Source organism: Gymnodraco acuticeps, unplaced genomic scaffold, assembly GCF_902827175.1.
Source record: "Gymnodraco acuticeps unplaced genomic scaffold, fGymAcu1.1, whole genome shotgun sequence".
Lineage (NCBI taxonomy): Eukaryota > Metazoa > Chordata > Actinopteri > Perciformes > Bathydraconidae > Gymnodraco > Gymnodraco acuticeps.
The window spans coordinates 5,545,235-5,570,839 of NW_022989799.1; the positions used below are offsets into that span (position 1 = coordinate 5,545,235).

A 25,605-nucleotide genomic window follows, 5' to 3' on the forward strand; every position below is an offset into this window, starting at 1 on the left:
ATGGTGGAGGCTCCACACTCTGTTATAACAAACCTTCTCCATGAAGCAGAGAGGGGTCCAGCAGCTCCATCATGTAGAGGATCTCATTGTTCAGCTGGGGCATGTCGCACTGGGCCAACACGTAGGTCAGCATAGGCAGGAAGTCATCAGCTCCATACAGACGACCTGAGAGGCACACAGATCCTTCAGGTTCACTTTGATAAGATGACTGCAACATTGCAAACAAATATTTGGATTATCAACAGGATTACAATGTTACTAAAAACCTAAAAAGATCATATAGTGTTTGTTCAGATGTTATTTCTTCTCTGTAAGCTGTACTGTTCTGAAGGCTAATACTTTAATGAAGTGTGAATGTATACGCCTTCTGCCTACGGAGCATTTCCTGTTAGCTGAGGTTTTATTTCTCTTTTGTAGAAATGTGCTCCTGAATATGCTGAATGAATCGCAGGTTTTCCTATCAATAAAATCTCTGAGCAGAGGACACATCTTTCCTACATAAAAAACCTAAAACTCTATAAATCGTGAGTGTTGTAAGACAGAATTTCCAGCTTCCAGCAGCCTGTTCATCATTTCCATCAATAATAGTGTTATTAAATGCCGGTAATTGTTGTGATATTCTGATCTGTACCTGAGTTGTCCTCCATGATGGTGTAGATGAGTTTGCAGACCCTCAGCAGCACGCTGACCTTCTTCTCGGGGGAGTACAGTTTGATCATGGTGTGGAACTTGTGCTTGATCTTCTCTATAGCCACGGGGTCCGGGGGCAGCGTGTCGGCCACGCCCATTTCCTGTGGCAGCCGGGCCTTGGCTAAGGCCAGGTTCTCCTTCAGCTCCAGCCACTCCCCGCTGCGGACCTGGAACTCCTTCAGGGCCACGCTCACCACCGGCTTGAGGGTCTTCAGGAGGCACTTGTGCATGGCCTTCTCCAGGACTTGGTCTGGGAGAGGAGCAAACGGGTGAGCTGTTAGAAATACATTACTATCATTTATTTAAAGTTCAAAATGTTCTATGTTTTTGGTAGACTTTTTTTCATTACTTGTTATTAGCAACTTCATTTAAACATTACCAGGATGTTTTTGAAGCCAAAGCCTAATTAACTGTACAACAGTAGCCCCAGTTTGTGCCTGTATGTATTACTGCGATGCATTTGTTAATCTACAACAGTACCTTTGTGTTCCTGTTGAGTATCTGAACAAACAACTATAGAATACTAGCGCAGTTAGTCAGTTAACTGAGGTTCTGGAGAAGAGGCACAGCTCAACCACACCTCTATACACCTGCTAAACTACTCCTACCTGGTCAACCGGCCTTGTTTCTCTACCATTTCACAACCCACCATTTATCCATTTCTCTTCTTACCTCCTCTTCACCTACATCACTTTATCCTTACCTCCCTTTATCCCTCTGTCCCTACACCACTTCATCTCTTCTTCCCTAACTTCCTCCATCTAACCCAGGGGTGTCTAATCTACGGCCCGGGGGCCAAATGCGGCCCGCAGGCCATTTTGAATCGGCCCTGAACAAATTCAAAAAGTATAATGAAATACAAATGAAACTTGTGCTTTTCTTGTATTGTACTTCTTAAATATATATGTACAAATATATTACACAGCAGTATTCATGTGTTAATAAGCCCACTTTTCAAATACATTCAGTCAATTCATGTTGAAAACATTTTCTAACAAATCTTAGGCCCAATAACTTATTTACACAACAAGCTTGAAACAGACCCTTCATAAGTCATCTTATTATAATCACTGAGGCTTCTGTGTTAAGGGATGAGCTGCCAACAAGATAAATGCAACCCTATAGAGAGCTGTGATGTAGGCTGATTCTTTCTTAAATCATATTCATGTGTCAAGCCTAATTTACCTACACTTTGTTAACTTATAACTTAACTTACGAGGCAATATACCTCTATCAGTGGCCCAGCACTTCGTATATTTTTCTGTATGCGGCCCTCGTGAAAGAAGTTTGGATACCCCTGATCTAACCTCACTATACTCCTTTGACCGCTTATCACTCCCTTCCGACATGGCTTAGACAATGTATCCCTCTCTCGCAACACCCCTTCACCCCATTGACCTTTTATTCCTACCTCCCTACATCTATCCCTTCATCCCATCTTCCAACTTCCCTTGGACGATTCATCCCTACATCCCTTTGTCCCCTTTTCCTGTCTCCACTTGTCTCTTTCTATTTCATCTGTTACATGCTTTTCTCACATTCTAGGTGTCAGCTCGGGCACCCTGTGTTTCCCTCAGCCTGGACTTCAGCAAGTCTCCTAAACAACATCCCTAAACCTTCTTCTCCCCTTCCTCTTACACACTGCGGAGTGACTGACTCCGCCACTGACAGCCAACGCACACACACACACACACCAAACATTTCCTGCTCTCTTCCGTTCGTCAATAAATCAGGTTAAATCATCACTAAAACGTCCCTTTTCCCCTTCCTTTCTGTAGCGCGACCATAAGTGCACGCTTGTGAGTCTACAATTGTTTATTGTCTCCCCAGCAAAGGGAATGTGGAAAAGACGGAGGCGCATCACTTCCGTGATTTAAATATGATGTCATGAACCATGCAATTTATTATATATTTTGCGTTTATTAATTATGGGGAATGATTGTGTTAAGAGGTCGTTAACCTGTGTATGTTTGGGGGATTACATTTATGTTGACAATGTGGTTTTGAGTTAATTGTGTAACCGGTTGACGGTAAGCCTGTGGGGAGGGGCTATGGGTTCAAAAGGGACGGTGTTGGCCCTGGAAGTGTCATTCGGGAGATTGTTGCGGTGAAGGCAACGGCTGGACTGTGTCTACTCCATGAGTAATAGACAACCTAGTTTGATAGCTTTGATTTTGTTTGTTTGAGTTGTACTGTTTCACTTTTGTCAAACAGTATTTTTTTTTTTTGTTGCTGTATAAATAAAGTTTTGGAGCTTAAAACAACCGACTAAGCCTATGTTTCGAACGGACAAATAGAACCCCGTCACACACACATCAGTGCTATTAACCCTTTAACTGACATATATATTTGCTAGTGAACCCTCAGATAAACAACATTGTAGAAGAGTCCAAAGATGTCTCTGACTGGCAAACACCTATTTGTATAACCACCTCTGAGGAGAAGCATGGAAAGCCATTTGTCTGACCTTGAATTGTCTTTCTTTATGTTTTAGTATTCAGGAGCATGTTTATTATGTCTATCTGTCTAGTGTGAGGTTATTTCCTTTCAGAGCAAACACCAGGTCAAGGTAAACATCACATTCCATATCAGTCATGTTTCCCAGCTCCCAGAGGACAGCCAAAGTCACTAGCATGGTCACGTGTGATACCCACACTCTCACTGTTCCCCATATGTAAACACCAGTGACGTGCGGTGAGGTTCATGGCTGGTGAGGCACTGACTCTTTCAGAGTCAGATTTACAAATATTATATTCTGACCTTAATCGAAATGTTCGGTTATTTTCAAAAGCTTTTTTAGTCTGATGCTTCGATTAATTTTAAACAGACCGTTCAACAAAAGGATACCCAAAATCTAAATATTGGATTGTTCTTTCTTAGTAAGATCCCATGTACATTACAATTGTGGTCTTACCTTGACTTGAAGATGAAGTCCATGCTATCCTTCTGGACAACAATCTATATTACTTTTTTGCAAAAGTCCTCCTTATCTTCCTCTAGTTTCAAAAGTCTAGTTTGTTGTTCGCGTCTATACCGTCTCTGCGTAGAATAACAGTAGCAACAAGAACCTGTGGGCTCACTTGAGCCCCCTTCAGTGCGGCAGAGGTTATGCCTGCCTCCCCTGGTGCTTTTTTCATTGCCGTTGTATGATGAGACCAGCGAGCCTAAATATCATATATACGTGAAATAAGTTATTTAGAGACTATGGATGGCGAGGATAAATGTAATAAAGGGATCTACAAACATTACATTGGTGACATACAGTGAGATGGTGCAGGCATGCGCTTAGTGCCCGCTTTCCAGCCAGTTTCTGTGGGGTGATGCATTCTGAGGTGAGGCAGAGCTCATCTGTGCCTCACCTTACCCCACAGTAACTGGCTTGAGCGCGCTCACAAAATAAGTGCCCGCGCTACATTAGTGCCCGCGCTCCAGCCAGTTACTGTGGGCTTACGTGAGGCAGAGCTCGTCCCTGCCTCACTCCTCATCGCTCCCATGTAGTTGTATCGGAGCTCGGCCAATTTGCTGATTTTGACTATAAAAAGCGATTGGAATCAAACATAAATCACACTTACAAGTTACAACACAGATCAGTGGAGACATTTTATTATTACTATTTAGTTTTTCTTTAGTTGTTTTTCCGTTACATTGGAGTATGACAGGTGAGGCTCTGCCTCCCCTGCCTCCCCTGACTGCACGTCGCTGGTAAACACTCATAGTTGATTTGTGTTTTTGTGCAGAATAATCCAGATAGCAGTTTTGGGTGTGAATCGGCCCAGCCAGTGTCAACAGCCGCTTTTAACACAACACAGAGCGGTGGATGCAGACCGCAGCACTGCTGAATAAGGAGCATGTGTGCACGCTCTCTGTGCATGTGTGCTGATTCTCCTCGAAAACCGGGTGATGTCAGCAGTTTTTTTTTTCTTTCTGCAGACACAGATTCTGCTTTCCATTAAAGAATGATCGCGTCCAGCATTTGCCTGTAACAAGTCGGTCATCATGAGTTTATGAATTCCCCCTCCCTTGCGCTCTTACTGGAAAAAAAAGTTCCTCACCCACATTACTGCTACCTGCAGATACGAGACAGAGACGTCTCACTTCCTCATGGACCACACTGATAAAGAGTTGCCAGTTAGTGGGGCAACCAGCGTGTTGAACCGGTATGGTTTCTGTTATCTTAAGAAGATTGAGAGGAATTGTTTGGCTTTGATGGATAATCTTAGTATTCCAGGATGGCCCTTTCTTTAACTTCTGATTGGAATCAAACATCTTCCGATCCTATACAATTCCCTGTGACATCCCCTAAGTGTTACTGAAACTACTGAATGAGAAGTCACATTAGTCCACTTTCACTGAGAGAGAATACAACGATGTTACGGAACAGATTTTTAAATACAAAACATGTATTCTGTTACAAGGAAGAAAACATATGTTAACTCTCAAAGTTCTTTGTGAGGGATAAGAATAAAAAGAGAGATACAAAGAATACAAATGTAAGACAAAAAGCTTTTTCTTTCAAATCTCAATATTACTCAGCTGCCACTAACAATTGTTCTCTCATCTGCAAATTATTTTGAAAGTAAGAAAACTATGGTAAGACAATGTCTACAATAGGAGCCACTTAAAGTTTAAATGTGTTGTTTTTTTCCGCCATCAGTTGAAATTATAAAAAAATGTACTATAATAAAAAATTGAGAAACATTGCAAGTATTCACATTTGACAATTTAGAGCTTGTTGCTGTTGGGACAAAAACGCTTGAAAGGTTACTTTAAAGATGGAGCAGATTATTTTACAAAAAAATTAAAAGAACAAGTTGTTGCCGTGGTAAACAGTACAGGGCCTGAACCATGGTAGAAACGACTAACCTGAGGTCTTAAATGCTCCGTATGCACCTTATACTCTATGAACTGTTTATTTATTTCCTAATACTTTCCTCAAGCTCAACATTTACTCGACAGTCTGTTACGGCCCGTCTACACTACAGGCGTCAAAAAATGCTTTCAACGCTTCGCCCATTCATTTGAATGGGGTGACGTAGGATATTTTCAAACTTCGCTGAACTGCATTGTGGGTAGCATGGCAAGGCGTTGCAAGCATCGCGAGCGTCTATCGCCGTCAAAAGTTGAACAATGTTCAACTTTTGAGGCTCGATGCTTGCTCGAAGCTGGCGTCAGCCAATCAAATCCCGTTTATGCAAATCTGCCAGTACAAGAGCTAGCCAATCAAACCGCGTGTATGCTGGGAGAGACTACGCAGGTCATTTCCTCATATTCCAAAAAATGGAGGGAAAATTCATTATAGCGGTAGTGAATCACCCGGTGCTGTATGATCAGTCTCTGTTCATCTACCGGGATACAAACCGGAGGAGCGAGGCATGGAGGGAGGAGGCAGAGACAGTGGGTGAAACTGGTAGGTTTTCGCCTGTTTGGGGATTTTATATCCAGTTTACTTCGTTTTAACTTTGCTATTGCTTTGTATGTCGGGGGCGGGAGATTCATGTGATTGGTTGTTGGTCGCGTTGCTCGCAAAAAATGGCCAAGCCTCAGACACGCCCAGCTTCAAGCTTTTTCGACGCCTGTAGTGTAGACGGGCCGTTACAGTCATTATAAACAGGGCCAACATTCTTTACTCTGGGCAAAAAGGTTGGGCTGTTTAAGAGATTCTAACGGTGGACAATTCTAATTTTACATACATACACATTAGATTGCTCAAAGTAAAGTTGTGTATCTTTCAGGCATGTATGTGAAGGTTTACTGTGGTCATACTTGTTCTGCAGGAGGGAATGTTGACCCCTGTGTCCTGCTCTGGCTTCAAAGTGTATTCTGATCCGTGTGCATTGGACTGCGAGCTCCCCAGTCTACGTCACAGTCTCTCGTGTGTTGCATCAACAGACAGACGGTAGGAAACACAGAGAAGTCAGGCGTCTTATCAGTCAAGGTCAGCTCAAGCAGGCAATCTGACACAAACACACACTGCTGGCAACAACACAGCCTCTTCCCGCTTGATACAAACATCCTCTCGTCTTTTTGGCAATGGCAATTCTAGCTTGAAATACTGTCCTAGACATTTGTACAGGCAAATGTCAAAACTAACAGTAGTTGTCCTCAAAAGGCCTAGTGTTTCTGTTTGTCGCTCTTGGTGCCGTTATGGCCGAGGAGTTTTCCCAATTATTGAAACTGAAATTGAAAATCTATTTTGATGTCCTGTGTGCTGGAGAGTAAAGAAACATCACATACCTACACATGTAGTCCTCTGAATATCATTCCCATCTAATTAGCTTTAATGTATCTTTCAATATATTTGTGTTTTTTATTTCCATTATTTTGATTGTATTCTTTATTTATATTTTATTTTCGTCCTTTATTTCTCTTTTGTGTTTTATGTAAAAACAAGAGTTTGTATTATGAGTGAAGTACAGCTGTTAATGAACTCAGTCAATAAACAAAAAATAATAAAATAAATGTAAAACAAATGAAGTGACCCTTTTCATTAAATCAAACAAAGAAAAACGAAATAACTAAATAAATGCTATACCATAGAATACCATCCACATCGAATGGCAAAGGCATGTAGACTAGGACTGTCTTTTAGGGCTGCTCAATGTATCGTATTTTAAATCGCAATTACGATTTTGGCTTGCAACGATTATGAAAACAACGTAATCAGTTCAATTATATACTTAAAGTTCAGGGTAATCAACTGTTAAAAACATACTGTTCAATTTTTTTCAATAAATTGATGTTTTCTAAGTAAATGGATAATCGTTTTTTAATAATCCTGATATCAATTATTGACCCAAATAATCAAGATTATGATTTTTGCCATAATCGAGCAGCCCAACTGTCTTTAGGAGTAAACATAGCCTGTAGTAATCAGAAAGAGAGGAGTCTCGGTCTGAGCTGTCATTGAACCAAGGACCTCTCCTGATACACACTTTGCTCACTTCCTGCTTCGAGAAGGTACATCCTAAAATAGCCTTTGCACCCATTTAGGTCCTTGCATTGATAAGGAAACGTAGCAAAGGCTGCTTGAGTCTTTCAACATCTTCTGGAGGGATGCTGCTAAATGCCAAGGCCTACTGATACTGCAGCTCTAGGGTTAGAGTTAGGCTCTACGTTGAAGGCCTTACTACCGCCTAGAAGATCAACATCATTGATAAGATCCCCATCAAAAACAAGGTGACTATGGTTCTACTACAGGAGACCAACATGGAAAACAAGAACTTCCACCACATCCGGCCTCTCGTTTATGTGGTTTCTTTTCCCCTTAATTATTACTATATGTTAGTTGGAATAGGGGGTTTTGGAGAACGGAGTTTCATTATCTATCCATAAGTAGTAGACATGAATGCCTCTGAGAACAAATACAGCAGAATACAATGTGGTGTGTTTAAGAAGCAAACTTAAAGCCCCGTCAGAGATAATGTCTTTGATTACCCAGGTTTCTTTTTCCTCAGGCTCACTGCTTTTACCCATAAAAGAGTGAGTTTGGTGTTTCATTAGGTTGTACCCTTCAACTGCATGAAATGGACCAATCGCTTATTCCAGTCAAGAGGAAGAGCTATTATGTATCACTTATAAATGGAAAATATAAACTGTTAGATAAAATATAGCAAGAGAGGAATGCTGGCCGACAAATGACAATCCTGCTATTTGTGCAATAATATATATATTTGACCACATGTGCTCTCCAGACCTACTGTTTAATTCACTGCAGATTATATTTCTATAGGATACAGGAAGGCTACATACAAATCACCTTAGTTTTCAGCCATATCAAAGAAAATCAATTGTGTTGCTTGAGATAAATACCAAGGCTTGTTTTATTGCCAGCATGAGTAAATGGCCAGGTAATACTACAAACATATTCAGTAGTTGAGTGAGAGCAAGAAACACTTTGGGAATAGCGCGGAAATAAGTCATCAGATTTCTAACTAAGAGAGATTCCTGCCTCTCCAACAGAGAGTTCCTGTGGCAAATAAACGTTATGTAATTTATGTAGTTTGCGTTATATCACAACTTTGTTTGGGGGCATTATTATTGTAAAGCTTAACTCGTTAGCATATTCACTCATCTGAGAAAACCGGGTGAATATCCCTAGGAAATGCAATTGGATGTATTCGGTGAGTGTTTGGAGACAAACACACGTAAATAATTTCATGATAAGCATGATCTTCTGCCAGTTTCCATGTGGCTTTTTGCTTAAACTTTTTTTTTTAATATTCTTCCAAGCCAGTTATTATAACGAGCTTTTGTTGTTGACGGAAGAAAGCAGTGGATGATCGGTCCATTGGTGCGGTAAAGACTCAAATGCCCCATTTTTTTAAAGCAAAGAGCCTGATTAAGAAAACCTTGGTAAAAAGGAACATCGATCATAATCACCATCTATTATTTTGATTAGGGTTCAAAGTTCCTTGACAGATCCTTCCTTAGGAGCTATCCAGCTGTTGATGCTTTCAAGGACACTTTGTGAAGCACCACAAACAGAGCTTCCTGACATGGAGCCGTCTCAGGCTATCTGGCCGTGGAGAGTCTAGCAGTGCTGGATGAATGGAAAACAAGGAACTCTATTCTGCCCCCCCCCCCCCCCCCCTCCCCTCCCCTAAACATCCTGAACCTAAGCACACACATGGTTGGGTTGCTGAGTGAGCACTAAACATGGCAAACAACATCATGAATATACTATTCATTATTAAATTCTGCATATTTGTTTTTCTCTTTGTGTATATCCTACGGATAAATGTGCTAATGATGGATGCTTTTACTGGTATACAAGGAAGTATTATAAGAGATGATAGTGAGTGTGAAAATACCAGAGGTGGGACCAAGTCATTGTTTTGCAAGTCCGAGTCAAGTCTCAAGTCTTTGTGCTCAAGTCCGAGTCAAGTCTCAAGTCATTGTTTTGCAAGTCCGAGTCAAGTCTCAAGTCTTTGTGCTCAAGTCCGAGTCAAGTCTCAAGTCATTGTTTTGCAAGTCCGAGTCAAGTCTCAAGTCTGTGTGTGTGTGTGTGTGTGTGTGTGTGTGTGTGTGTGTGTGTGTGTGTGTGTGTTAGGGCTGTGCAATTAATCATATTTTAATCGCAATTACGATTTTGGCCTGCCACAATTACGAAAACAACATAATCGGAAAAAACGATTATTTTGCTTTGCTAGGTTGTGACAGTGCACTACAACATATTTGATCTAATGAATTTTTTAGTAATGTATCATTTATTTAATTAATTTTTGTATTAGTTTTTCAGTTGAATTATACGTTCAGGGTAATCAACAGTTAAAAAGATACTGTTCAAATTATTATTTGTTTTAAAGTTCAATAAATGGATGTTTTCAAAGTCAATGAATAATCATATTTAATAATCGTGATATCAATTATTGACCAACATAATCTTGATTATTGCCATAATCGAGCAGCCCTAGTGTGTGTGTGCGTGCGTGTGTGTGTGTGTGTGTGTGTGTGTGTGTGTGTGTGTGTGTGTGTGTGTGTGTCTCTGAGAGAGAGTGAGCTATATTCAGAGCTCTGCTGCCTTGGCTACACTATTTCATCGTTGCTGTTGTATGATTGGTGTTTAGCTACGGTATTTAGCGTCTACAGCACCTCCGCTTTTAGGGTTGACGTAGACCCAAACTTCGCCCGGAGGTCCCACGGTGTTGTTGCGGGAGCTGCTGCACTAGCTAACACTCCACTAGCTAACGCTACATTAGCAAAACAAACGCTAATTTATTTTGCAAAAGGTGCAGCGGGCTTCAAACACGTTCCCTCCACTGGTTTCAACCAAGCACTAAATTAGATGTTTCCAACCAAATACGGTTGAACTTACACTTCCCCATATTTATTTGTAAGTAGATTCGAAGATAGGCTACATGAGCTGAAGCTTGGTTGCTAGGTTACTAGCTGGGTGTTCTCCAATAAGGGGCCGGGGGAAACATAGTTAGTGATTACTGGTTCCATGTTGATTTAATTCAATACAAATTGTTGGGGGGAACTGAAAGGCTATTACCGTACTGGTTACTTTGCAGCCCGGACATTTCCCCCAAAACACATTTAGATGCTATCGCAACATAGAAGTATCTTTCAAATCCGATAATTTTTAAGACCATCTGAATCATATTTAAGACCTTTTTAAGGCCTTAAAAACCCTGCTCTGGAGGTTATTTTCATTTTACAAATCCTGCACTCAGCTTTGCTTTCTCCAATATCATTGAAAAGCAGCCAGATGCTGCTTCTTTTTTCGGTTTTCGCTCATTTCTTGACTTTTTCCGACGCGCTTGCATTTAAATCCGTCTCCCCGTCGCTCTGTACAGCTGGCCTGTACCACTACACATGCTGTGCCCCCCACCCTTCTTTCACATAATGGTATGATCCTAGTGTGTCCTCGCATATGATTGGCCGCATGGTGGCCCAGCTAAATAAAGACCCGCCCCTGCCTGCAAGGATTCTCAGCAAGAGTAGGAGCGGCTGAAGATTCTGCTCTCCCCGATGGGAGTCTGCTCTTCTAGCGGCAGCTCGCGATCGGCGTGTTGGAGACCTCTGAATTAAAGTAGCAAGTCACCTCAAGTCAGAAGGCTCAAGTCCAAGTCAAGTCCCGAGTCATTGGTGTTCAAGTCCAAGTCGAGTCGCAAGTCTTTTGTGATGTTGTCAAGTCGAGTCTCAAGTCATAAAATGTGTGACTCGAGTCTGACTCGAGTCCAAGTCATGTGACTCGAGTCCACACCTCTGGAAAATACCCATATGAATGAAAGCATTAACTGTCATAGCGAGAGGGAGTATGGATGAGGAGAAAGAGGGAAAGGGGAAAATAAACACAGAAAGAGTCCAAGAGGTCCTGCCTCAAATTCTATCACTTTAATTGGAGAGTACATTTAAAGGATGTTTAGTTGAGGTAAGACAGAGATTGTAAACATTTGCAGAACGTCACCCAAACACATCTGGATCGGCTAGTCTTTGAGTTCATCAGAAAACACTCCCTGAAGCTGCCACAACAAAATGTTGCGCAACTATTCCAAGAACTGAAACCGCAGCAGTTCTAATTGAGTCATTCCTGAGAGGCCATTTGGAAAACAGGCAACCCACGACACGCGACATACAAACATGAATATATTTCCCCTTTTCCTTTAGAACCTTTGCTATTAATATTGATAATTCAAAAATAAAAGTTGAAATCTCTCTTTATCATTTTCAACTTGTGTGTTATTATCTGTAAGTGTCAATCCAATTGAAGGCCACAATTCTCTAAATGTGACTGAAGTCTACAGTGTTAACATGAGCCAGAAATGGTGGTGCAGAATAAAGTATTTATAGACCGTAATAAGGCAATGTTCTTGCCTTGCAAAACAGGCATCCCTATACTGTTGCATACTACAGTATGCTGGTAATATGTTCATAGTTAGCTGCTTATAAATGCATTACAAATTACAGAATCATCTCCCAAAGCAACAAAAACGCCCAGTTAAGGTTTAACAATAACATAATTATAGCCTTGTGCTAAACTATGTGAGCAGGGCCAGTATAAACGGGTTGTTGAACACCCCCAGTGGTCCTGAGATAAAACCCTCTTTGTGCTCTCTGTTTACATGCTGCTCCGGCCAGCCTCTGAGTCTTGGCCTCAATGATTCAGACTGCTCTTCCGGCAGGTGTGTGTGCTGGTATGTTTCTATGCGGTTGTGTCTGGTCCCCCTTTCATGTTGTTGTCATGGTATTGTTAGATGCAATAAAGGATGGATATTTAAAAAGAAAAAGCTATTGCATGCATAAAAACACTGGAACACATCCAGGCGCAAACACACGAGGACAAGTTTTCCGATGAAGTCACTGCTAAAATAGTGAAGTGAAATTGCTATATCAGCAAGCTTTCTCTGACATTGTCATTGTGTTAATATTTTCCACAAGAACATCAATCATTCACACTTCCTATGAATATAAAACAGACCAAACAGCAAAAAAAGATCATGAAAAGGTGAATTATTCGGGACTCACCGATCTGGTCTTCGGGAATGAGGCTCTCGATTGGTGGCTCCAACTCGGAGCTCTGTCTCAGGTAGCTCTTCATCTGAGTGATGAACTGACGAAGAGTCTGCAGCAGCTCCAGTCCGGAGGCGTAGCCCTGCCAAGCCTGGGTGCCCGCACCCTCGCTCATGTAGCTCAGGTAGTCCTGCACCAGGCAGCCGAAGTACGAGCTCTTATCCCTTGATAGTTCCACCACCCTGCGGATGGCCCTCTTCTCGGGCGTCAGCAGAGAGTTGAACACTCCACTCATCTTGCGAAGATGCCCTCGCAGGGCCCTCTGCAGGACCAAAGCGCTGGCACTGGGGCGGCGCCTCGTGCGGTGGCCTGGTGGCACCATGGTCAAGTCCTGGTCTTGGTCCTGGTCGCTCTCAAGACTGACACCATAGTCATGCTCCTCTTCATCCTCGTCTTCGTCATCATCATCGTCATCCTCCTCCATGCTGGAGTAAGGCAGGTGGGATGGTGGGATGGAGAGGGGGAGGTGGGTGTCAAAGTCAGCCATGGTGGGGGGACTGGGATCATGCAGAGGAGGAAGGAAAAAGACTGAAGACTGAGAGAAGTCCAGAGAGTCTGAGGAATCGGTGGAAAGGCTCATGTCGCTCAGACGCTGGCCGCCCCCGCTGCATTCCTCACCTGCTTCTTCTTCTTCTTCTTCTGCTCCTGGCACATCTGCCTGCTTGCTTGTTGTTGAAGGGTCTGGAGGACTGCTGGAGTCCAGGGGGGGGTTTCTGTTAGCATTACGCTGAGAGAGTCTGGCCCTGATGACGGCCTTCTCAATGGTCTGGTCCTCCAGCGCCAAGTGGCATTGGGCCTCCTCATGGCTAGACGACGGTGAGGCCTTAGCCTGACGTGATGAGCAGGAAAGAGACTGCAGAGTCATGGGCAGGGAGGGCCGGGGGATGGAAATGGGGGAGCTGATGCTGAGTCTCTTGGGAGGGGAGGACGAGGGGCTGATGCTGAGGGAAGAGCTCAGACGGGAAAGGAGGCTGCTGCCCCTCTCTTCCCCCTTCCCCTTCGGGAAGTTGATCCAGGCGATCTTTTCTGGCATACTGCGTTGTCGGATTGGAGGGGCTGATATTTGCGGCACAATTTGAGGTGGGGGTGGACGTGGAGGTGGGGACCGTGGCTTACTTAGTTTCTGAATGCTGCTGCTGGTTGGGCTGTTATGGTCCTGTAGCTTTGGGTTCCTATCAAGACTCTGAGGGTTGCTTTGACCTGCCTGATCTGAGACCTGAGGATGATGTTGAGGGTCCTTGTTGTTGGTTTCTAGGCTGTCGCTAACGGGTTCCTCCCTCTGGTTTTCCTTTGCTGTACCAGAGGGACGTGAAGTGGTGCTGTCGTCACCATCTGGTTGGTGAACCTTGATGAAGAGGGGGTTGATAAAGCAAAGTGCTCCGTTGGACTGGCAACAATCAAGCTCTGAAGGGGTGCGAGTTCGAAGTCGAGGGCGCCCTGGGGTGGTTGCCAAGGATACCGGTGTCTGGGAAGAGGGAGCAGCTATTCCTGACAAAAAGACTGAGTCCTTACTCCTGTGGCACAACTGAGAATCCCAGAAGCCTATGTGAAAGAGTGAGAAAAACACGCTGTGTAAATAATTTGGACAGGGTAGGGTACAACTTGAAAAGATGCATTCACAAGAAGCACAATTTGCTCTTTGATCACCTCAAGATTGGGCCTCGACTTGAAAACAGCTAGTGAAGTTTTGCTTATATGGTTACCTCCCTTGCCAGCTTGTGGCGCTACATACAGCTGACATCTGAATGGTTGGGCTTTGATAGTCGGCGTTAAACGAGGTCGAAGATTAAGTAATTTGAACTTTGATTGTGGAGCTCGGCGACAATAAAATATCCTAGTGGGCCGGCACAGACCCCTCCATAGGAACACGAAGGCAACGTCAGCACAGACCTGTTACCATCTATCTTGTGAACGCAGCTTAAGTGCTACATTTACTGCAAAGTTTTGTTAACATCACTTTTTTTAACTGCATCTCCAGAATGTAAAAATGTTAAAACTCTTCAGACCCAACGATGCTGACTTACAACTGAAAACATTATCTGACCTCCTTTTCTGTTCACAGCTATTCCGGTTATTTTCAGTAGAACAAGGATCATTTTTAAAAGCATGAATTGCCCTCACTATTGAAGGCAAACAAATTGGAGATGTAAAAGCGCATTTATCGGTAACTAACCATTATCTGGACTGTATTGTACATTCAGCTGATTAGGCATCTTTTTTTGGTTTGCTTAGCCTTAAGAAAAAAAATGATTGTATTCTTTTTCTGTAGTCTAATACAGTCCAAGTAGAGTATTAGCCATAATACCCATATCAACAAGGAAACGGTCCCTTTTGTCCCCTGATTTTATGTGTAACCTGATAATCGCATAGACGCAAATCAAGTTTTACACATACATACTAAATGTATGTATTTGTTTGTCAGGAAGAGTGCATCAAACATTGGAATAGGTTACAAATCATGATACAAATGTGTAGAATAGTGTTTCTAGACAAGGCTAATTAAAAACATTTACAATTCCCAATCATACAATTGCAGATATAAATATTAACATTCTCATACATGTGATATTATACTACAGTGAGCGGCAGCAAAATAAACGTAACTTGCTAGCTATAATTTGCCCACTCATCCACTCCCAATGACTCAATAAAAGCCCTGCAATTTAAAACCACAAAAAACTAAATGCTGCTCTGTGCAAAATCACTGCTGTTTACTTTTGCAGAACGAGGCTCAGCCTGTCTGGGAGAAAGAGTCAAATAGCACTGAACTACTGTAACACAAGAATATTTGAAACCTTTAGAGTCCAAGCCGTACCAGACGGAGCAAAACAAGACAGACACAACCAGAGGGGAACAATACCGCTTGAGGAAAACTAGTACCAGACTCAGAGCAGCTCCTTCACACAGTGACAGCAGAGAGCAGAGCAACAATACTCACTGTGACCGCACACAGAGGAGCTGTTGATTTCACCTCAGGAAAACTTCTCTGTACAGTTCTGATCCTGTTGAAGTGAGAGTGTCTACACAAGCTGAAACTCGACTGGCTTCTCTGGCTCACCCACGTTCAATCTGTGTTATGACTCACTCCTGTTAATGTGTGTGTGGGCAGGCTGTTAGCTCAGTGATCCCGCCTCCCTCCCTCCCTCCCTCCCTTTCAGTTGGTGTCATGTTGATGTCTCTCGTTCTCTCACTTGCACTCTGTCTGACAAACCAAAACATGTTTACTGTCCTTATAAACTACTTTTGTTAACTCTAACTATCGTCTCCCTTTTACAGGATGACATGATCTGATTATGATACTGTTTTTTTAACATTATGTCGAAGGATTAAAAAAAAGGCCCTATAATGTTTTTTGGGGTTTTCCCTTTTCTGTAGTGTGTATTATATGTTTTGTGCATGTAGATCTGCAAAGGCTAAAATCCCTAAGTTTCTCCCCCACACACTCTGCCTGAAACCCCCTCCCTTGAACTCCTTTGTTTACTTCCATGACATAGTGACAACACTCGCATTTCTCCTATCCAACACATTGTGGTGATTTGTTAAGGGGCGGGACATCTCCAAGCAGTTGACCAATCACAACAGAGCCGGCCATGAGGTTGAGGGATGAGGTCACTGTGCGGAGGACCCGGGTTCGAATCCAGCTAGGGAGATTCTACTGCCTGTCATCCCCTCTGTCAGACACACAGAAAATGCATTTAGTCCATGCATGTATAATCTAATTGTCTGGACAATGAATACATCTGGATACTAGGTCATCTTTTTGAATACATATATTTCATAATGTTTTCTTTAGACACCTAGTTTTGTGTAATTACTTGGATTCATCTGTTTAGCATACACAAGTTATGTAATGAGCTGCTGTTCAAACACACACTCATACACTTGAATGAATGTGGTTTGGTTGGGTTGATCGAGATTTGGGAAAGTCAAGGTTAAGTTACGGGAAACTCAAACACATTATCATGACAGCTGAACTGCAGCCAATAATAGTCAGAGCTTATACAAGACAAGACATGAAGTCATTCACTTTGCATCATGCACAGTTGGCATTAATATTACTGACCAGGCTTATGGAAAAATTACAGTAAAAAAGGGAGATCATCAAACCAACATATACTTGCTGCATGCTAATGTTGAAAGTAGCTTTATCTTGATTACCACACTGCATGCCCTTTACCACGCCATTACATTTGATATGATAAAAGTCTCATCTCAAAGGTTGGAAACGATAGCTGAGAGGTAAATAATATTAACACAAATGTGGCTTGGCATGTCAGTTTAACGTTGCAGATTGTTCCCTATTGACAGCTGTCAAGTTTAATATCTTGTTATGTAAGGATATGTAAAGGTATAAAAATACTGGATACTAATGAAGCTTAGCGCAAGTTCAATGAGGAAGACCAATCCTCTGGTGTTACACGTCATTTCAATACTCTCTCCTCTCCCAATAAGTGATCGGGGGGACGGGGGCGTTACTCCCCAGCAAGCCAATCATCGCACCCGCTACTCCTTTCAAATCTGCTCTTCCCTCTCTGTCAGTCGTCATTTCAGGCGTCAACGCACAAGCAGCAGCAGGGCTTCGTCCCAGCTCCAGGCATATATTCATCAGCTCCGCAGTCTTGCGGATTAAGCTACAGGCGGCGTTCCCCAGTCGGCTAGGGGTTCCAGCCGGCCACCCCGCAAACCCGGACGCGGGAGGAAAGGACAAGGTAATCGGGCACCACGGAAGTTCCTCCGGCTTAATGGAATTGGCCTACTTCACGCAAACAATTGACGCACGCCTTCAGTCTCTCGAGAGGGCATCACTGGCATCAGGGCCGCTCAAATGCGGCGCTTCCGGCCTTCACACGGAACGGGCCCTCATCGCATGCGAAGCTTCACCATCTCTGGCTTCAACCACAACCCCTCTTACAGGCAGGCAGGGCTTAAGCAACATCCCATTGAAGCTACTTCTCCTCCAGGCTCAGTAGCCAGTACTGGACACTAAGTGCGTCATAGGCGGCTAGCAGGTTCATTGCACAGCCCAGGCTCTCGCCTCTTTCCCTGCGCCTCACCTCTAAAACAGGCGTCAGGGTAGCGCTGGCAAGAGGCAGTTGCAACAAATTCACGAGACGTTCGTTATATGCATTGCTACCTTTAGTTAAGGTGAGTTCCAGGCAGCGTTGGGTGTAACGTGTTACAGTATGGAGTTTCAGTACACGTATTACTTTGCCGTACGAAGTAACGTAACGCATTACTAATGCAGTTCGGGTAACTACTACCCGTTACAATGCTCAGTAAGTAACGCAGTTCCAAGCTTCAACACAGTCACGGATGCTGCCCCATCCGCTGGTTTCGGGGGGTTTCTTTCAGGGAAAAAGAGAAGTTCATGTACGATGATAGAAGACAGTCTTAATCACCCAATCAAGTATATCAGCATCTATGACTCAACCTGGCAAACTTAACTGCTAATTAAGCTAGACTATATCATGGGTCATGTCTCAGTATTTAAGTGTATGTTTTTTTCTGCATGCAACCTGCACTTCATTCATATTCTTGGGTTCATGCTCACCTGGCTCGTGTTAAGCCAGGTTATGATATTCATGCATCACTGTACTCAAGCTAACAGCTCTCGTACATTACATTGTCTACATCTCCTTCTTCGCCCGGACATCGGCTCGTGCTGCCAATCCAAGATCTCTTCAGTTTACCCATGGTAAATATGCATATAACTGGTGGTGGTGTCTTAAAGCATATCAGGGCTTTCGTTCAGATAGGTGCTGCCAATCAAGGCATTTCTCCCTCATCCCTGCAACTCGGACGGTGGTCCTCCTCCGCCTTCATATCCCGCATTCGCCCGGACATCAGTGCGTGCTGGCTATCCAAGGTCTCAAACACTAAACTCGGTAATTATGCATATAACTGGTGGTGGTTTCATAGCAAGTCAGCATGTATACGTGTCAATGTGTCATGTTTAACTTCGCACGTCAGGTCGTGACCTCCGGGTCAGCGTCATGTTTAACCCTGCGTGTGCAGGTTGCGGCCAGTGGGTCAGCGTCATGTTTAACCCTGCGTGTGCAGGTTGCGGCCAGTGGGTCAGCGTCATGTTTAACCCTGCATGTGCAGGTTGCGGCCAGCGGGTCTGCGTCATGTTTAACTCGCAAGTACAGGTTGCGGCCAGTGGGTCAGCGTCATGTTTAACCCTGCGTGTGCAGGTTGCGGCCAGTGGGTCAGCGTCATGTTTAACCCTGCATGTGCAGGTTGCGGCCAGCGGGTCTGCGTCATGTTTAACTCGCAAGTACAGGTTGCGGCCAGTGGGCCTGCGTCACGTTTAACCCTGCGAGTGCAGGTTGCGGCCAGTGGGCCCTGCACCATGTTTAACCCTGCTACGCCAGGCATTAACCCATGGCTGGCGTTCACGTAAGCCCGGCAGCGATTCCGGCATTCTCATCATGTTCCCGCGTTAATCTCTCATTCATCCACAGATCTCCACAGTCAGCCCGTAAGGGAGGAAATGCTTCACATCTCAGTACTTCATACTTCACTTCTTTGGGGGTTCATCGGAGCGGTTTTCCACCCCTGAATGATCATCCTGCAAACCGGGGCCTAATCACCAAACATCATTTCATTCACTTGTTGTAATCCGTCAATCACTATTCCCTCATATCAGGCGTCCCGGTAATAAACATGTATTTCATACATCACGTCTCTCCCGATTGAAATATATGCAGTGGTGGTAAATGACTAAGTACTTCACTTTTCAATTGAATGCTACTTTATACTTTTTCTCTACTACAATTATAGGGAAATAATGTATTTTACGCCACTACATGTATTAAAGTTCTTTAGCTACTTGTCAGAGCTTTAAACCAGTGGACTAACTGTGCAAGCTACAAAAAATAATTAATAAATTAATAATAAATTATTAAAAGTCAATCATTTTTCGTGACAGAACTTTGTGTAGAAGAGTAACATTCTACCTGATGCAACCACATTATCTAAACATGTTATACGTATATAATAATATCTCACATATGGAGGTGATTTTCTCTGCAGAATTACTTCTCTTACTTTTTATACTTAAACTTTATTTTGATAATAATACTTAGGATTTTTTAATGCAGGACATGTATTTGTAATAGAGTATTTCAACAGTATCTGAATACTTCTTCCACCAATGATTATACTGTATGTGATTAAAATAGTAGATTGTCTTTGAAAATGTGACACTGACAAGTTGCTAAATATAGTACTGCTTTCATGCAGTTTAGTGATGAGCAACAGCAGAAACAAAGCCATGAATACAGTGGTGTGCATTCATTCTGCAGACATCCTCATCAACAAGTCACATAGTCAACAATTCAATGTTTATTATCTTCTCATATCAATGTCCACTTACCAGCGTTTATATGATTATTATTTTGTTCATGTTGCAGCAATTATAGACAGTGCCTGTCATCTATTGAAGAGAGCAGGGCTACGTCACTGCCTGGAGCAATGACGGGCCTGCCCCGTTTCCAGTGAAAACTAAGAATTGGCAGCAAGTGGAAAAAGTAGTTGTATCATGCCTAAAAGCTGCTGTGTCGCATATTGCACATCATGCCTCCACAGAGAGAAGGAAAATCAGACACTGTCAGTCAATACATGTATGTCTGTGGGAAACACTTATCACAGCTAAATGATGAAGCTAATGATGTTTGCCAGACTGACCTTTGTTATTGTGCTCTTTGTAGTTAAAAAAATGCACAGTATTCTTTATTTATTTATGTGAATACAGGTCAAATGACAGCGAATGTTTTCACTCAAAGTACTCATAATGCATAATGGCCCATAACATAATAATATACTGTATATCACAGCTTCTTAAAAGGGGAGCTAATTGTACTTTGTATACTGCTGCTGCATAGTATAACCTATATGTATACAAATTGTATGTATTTATCAAAACGTTCTTTTATTCTCTATTAATCTGAATATATAATGTTATACGTAACTGATGCTTTCAAATAAATGTAGTAATAAAAGTATAATACTGGCCTTTAAAATGTAGCCGGGTATCACAAGTATCACAACTTGTAAATAATCAGGTAAAGTACAATTACCTCAAATTATATACGAGATAAAATAAAAGCAATGTCCTTATGTACTTTACATTCCACCACTGAATAAAGTTTAGTTTCAGGGAAGGAGCTACTTTTTCACCATGGTGGGTTAAACAGGCACTGCCAAACTTCTCATACTTTAAAATAATAATCTTGTAACTTTATCAACAAAAGACACGCCTTTAAAATGCCTCACAAAAGATAATAAACTGCCTCCTAATCCAAACTCCCCTAACAGGTGGAGAGCCACATGAGTCAACAGCACTCTTTTCTGATCTTTCCCAGCCATTGATGATGCCCGTATGTACGTCACAACCGCCACTATTCACTGCTGCTGAAGCACCTTCATCGACACAAAAAGCACCATTGTGCCGACTCACTAAACAAGAAGCCTTTTATGAATGAAAGAGAGACTGAACAACACAAGACAGGAAGAGAATAGAGATGTAGGATGTAGACCTATACATGCAGGCTCAGAGCTGAGTCACAGCACGCGAGGTTAAAGGGGCAAAAAGGTCAATGGGTGGGCTGTGAAAAGGGAAGTGGGCTGAAAGATAATTCCACTGAAGTGCATTTAAACTGATTCTTGCCCTAAAATATAAAAACAGGTAGACAATAATGTCTGCTCCTGTTAGATTTGAGATACTCTTGGATGTTATGAATTAAAATGTCCAATGATTTTTGGCTAAGACTGTGAGAAGGCTGATGGGAGGGGGGCGGCTTGAAATGGACTTGCAATACCTCGGGGGGGAAAAAAAGAAAAACTCAACAATGTTTACACACAACCAGTGTTGTGCTAGTTACTGAAAACCAGTAACTAGTTACCATTACTAGTTACTTCATTTCAAAGGTAACTCAGTTACTTTACTGATTACTTACACCGAAAAGCAGTGCTGGAATTGGTCCGGTACTCACCGGTACGCAGTACCGGCACTTCTGGCTCTGACCCATGGAGTACCGGCACTTCTTGCTCAGTACCGGCATGCTGGCGGTACTCCGGTACTCATGCACCGTGCCAGTACTCAACACTCTCCCACCGTTCTTATTATACATCCATATATATATATACAGCCGCCCGGTACTCAGTAGATGCGTCATGAGGTGCCGAACGGACATTCTCATCGCTCTAACCGCTGGAGTTTCACAGCGGCTGTCAGCTGTTACTCCTGTCATTCAAACAGAACGTGCTGGAGAGGGGGCGGGGCTTATCTTCTCCATGTAAATACTGTGGTGGAAACGACTATGTCAAAATTAACCTATTTGACCGTGATTTAATAGTAATACACGTTTCAAAATAATAATAATAATAATAATGCCGAAGTAACAACATACTGAAAACTGTTAGTAAAACCATGTTTTAATGCTTTACAATTTACATACCTAGATGCACGTGTGTTGTGTTTATGCAGTGCAACTCCCACCCAGTGGGTGGCTATGTAGAGTGATAGAACAGAGCAGGCACGCCCCCGAGAGAAGGAAAGCAAATCACGTCACAAATTAGCATTTCTAAAATGTTAGCGTGGAATAATAAAAGTGCAAAAAGACAGCGGTTGTCGCCGGAAGAAACTTCAAATACAGAGAATGCTGTGCCTGTGTTGGAAATTGTGTCTGATGGGGAGCTTTCTTTGGTTGATCCTCCTGCTCCAAGTTCTAGTGCATTAGCATTAGCACTAGCTCCGCCGCCTCCTCCAGAGCCTCTAACGTTAGCTGCTGCTGGCGCAACTGCCACCACCAACACCGGGCAAAGCGATGCACCTGACTGCTGGACAACGGACCAGGTGCAATATTTTTGCAAGACCAATGCATGGCTCCTTCTTAAAGATAAGAAGCTAGGATGTCGGATATGCAGAGATGTCAAATCTTTGGGAATGGACAAGGACTGAAACTGTCAACTGAATGGGGTGAGTGTGCAGTGTCTCATTTTGGTGTTGACAAGGGCAAACAACAAGCTAGCCTGAGAAAAAAAATCAAAGAACATAAAGAATCACAAGCCCATGTAAAAGCTGCTGACATCCTTACATCTGCTTCACGTGAAACTATTCAACATCAAGTGCAGTCTATGCATACATCTGAATTAGACACCACTATCAGAGTTTTTCGAACGGCATATAAAATTGGCAAACATAGCCGGCCATTCACAGACATGCCAATTGATTTGAATGTACAGAAACTGAATGGGCTGAACGTGGGCAGGGTTTTGCACTCCAATAAAACCTGTGGCGAAATCATCGACCACATAGCTCATGAGCTGAAGAAAAAAATGGCAAAAGACATTACAGAAAACCAAAGAAAACTCTGTGTTTTGGTCGATGAATCTACCACTATTAGTGGTAAAACGGTGCTTGTTGTGTGTCTACGCTCAGCATTAGCTGATGCTGAGCCCGAAACGTTTTTTTGGGAGCTGATCGAGTTGGATGGAACAACGGCTGATGACATCACAAAGGCGTTAATGGAGTGTCTTGGAAGAGATTTTAACGAGGACTTTTTAGGTCAGTGTTTCGTTTCTTTTGCATGTGATGGGGCTTCAGTCATGCTAGGGAAGAGAACAGGCGTTGCTACCCAGTTGTGTAGTAAATTCCCAAACCTGTTTGTGTGGCACTGCTCCAATCATCGTCTAGAGCTGGCAGTTGGGGATGTGGTCAAGGAGGTCTCAGGGCTCAATCATTTCCAGATCTTTTTTGACAAACTCTATTCCTTGTTTCATTGCCTCCCCCAAAAATCAGAGGCAGTTAGCGCAGTGTGCGCAAGCAGTCGGACAGCGTCTCCTGGTGATAGGGCGTGTTTTGTCCATCCGCTGGGTGGCTTCAAGTGAAAGGAGCGTCAGAGCAGTCTGGGAAAACTACCGAGTGCTTCATGATCACTTCACAAATGCTGCAAACGACACGAGCAGGGATTCCAGAGACAGAGCAAAGTACAAGGGCCTGGATGATGTGCTCACATCTGCAACGTTTGTCAGCAATCTGGGACTGATGTACGATGCGCTCACAGAGCTCAGCGACCTCTCTCGGAAACTCCAAAAAAGAGAGATGACACTGCCTACAGCAGATAGACTCTTAACTCGAGAAATACGAGTTTTTGAATCCATGGTCACCATGCCTGGCCCACACATGACTACAGTTCATACAGCTCTAGCTGAGAAGTCCTTCAAGGGTGTTGCCCTGCGTGAGAATGGCAGGCTTGTACAGATTCATGCAGGTCAGTTTTTCCGCAGTATGGTAGAGAATCTGAGACACAGAATGACTTCCACAACCTCCTCTCATGTCAGCACAAGAGAAATCCCATTACATGGCCGGGAGGCCCGGGACAATCAGCTAATCCAGGACATGAAAGTTATCCATCCTGGAAGTTGGCCTGAAGAGGAGTTAGACGTACAGTATGGGGACGTAGAGGTGCTACGTTTGTGCGAAGTGCTGAAAGTGGACAGAAGAGAGACTGTTCAGGGCTTTCGCGAATACAAGGAAACCAGGGCATCCCGTACACCTGCTGCCATGGAGCCTCTACTGAAAGCAGTCCGAACCATTGCTGTCTCCACTAGTGAGTGTGAGCGGGCATTCAGCTGCATGAACAATATCCTTACTGCAAAAAGGAATGCTCTCTCTGTCAGCCGACTGTCCAGCCTAGTTTTCATTAAATGTAATGGACCATCACTAGGACAGTATGTGAGGTCCTGGCTGGCAAAGGGAAGGAGAAGTGCTGATGAAAGAGCCTGTCCAGCTCCAGCCCCTGATACTGATGTCCCCAAGGCCTTCTGGAGCCTTTTCTAACAATGTGAAGTATATTGCAAAGCAGCTCACCCAGTGAGAAGACTTTTGGCATAATGTGCCGATTTGTACAGATCCTGGAGATAGAAGGACTTCAGACCAACCAGGGAGTTATCTGATCAGCTTGGTGTTCAATGTAACTCTTTACCATGGCTCAGACTTTGTTACTTGCAGTTACAGTTTCTCATTTTAGATTGTGCAAATTTTGCATTTGTTTTTACATGTTCTTTGTTCATGCTCTTTATCATTTTTCTGAGTTGGAAAGTTAGATTGCATCATAGTTTACTTTATACATATTTGTATTCTTCAGTGGTGAAGTATATTGCAAAGCAGCTCAGCCATGTGAGAAGACTTTTGGCACTTTTTCGTTTTTCGTTTTCTGAGTTGGAAAGTTAGATTGCATTCAAAATGTACAGAAATACTTAATTTTGTTAAAGCTTTTTATAAAAAATGCTTCTGACCAGAGCTTTGTTTCCTTGTCATTAATGTTGAACACCACCAGAGGGGCTCTCACCTGAAAGGTCTCTGCTTCATGTGTCTTCAGCAGAAGATCTAGACTTTGATTGCTATATTTTCAGTTAATATTGACCTTACTGAGCTTTAGCCATATCCGCTGCCTATCATAAAAATGTTAAGTACAGTGAACCTTTCTAAAATATACAGTAGTAAAGAGACAAACCCACCAGCATTATAGTAGCCAAATTCTTGTTTGTGGGCTGTATATATAAAATTGACTTGAAAAAGTTGCTGATTTTAGAGTACTGGCACCTTTTTCATTCCAATTCAAGCACTGCCGAAAAGTAATGCATTACTGTGAAGAGTAACGTTTTAGTTACTTAAAAAAATGGCTCCCATTAATGCCCTTATAGCCTTCCTTTCAGTACTGTTATTGCATTGGAGAATAATAAAATCTGTTGATCAACTTGACATGCATTATATGCAATCTGGATTGCATCAATATTAGCTGGCTTTCCATTTTTGTATATTCTTTCTCCAGGTAGTTGGAAAAAGTGTTCCGTCCCGTGTGCCGCCCGGACATGCTATCATGCTAACTAGCT

The 25,605-nt window shown here is 42.9% G+C and overlaps 1 protein-coding gene across 1 annotated transcript in view; it reads right to left on the minus strand.

The window, feature by feature from the left end:
• The window catches only part of rin2 (Ras and Rab interactor 2), a gene marked incomplete in the record, with an annotated part of 31,721 nt that overhangs the window by 4,193 nt on the left and 1,923 nt on the right, over positions 1-25,605 (minus strand). Inside the window, 3 exon segments of the mRNA XM_034224144.1 lie at positions 34-165; positions 632-940; positions 12,661-14,249. Coding sequence (XP_034080035.1) covers positions 34-165; positions 632-940; positions 12,661-14,249 — 2,030 coding nt within the window.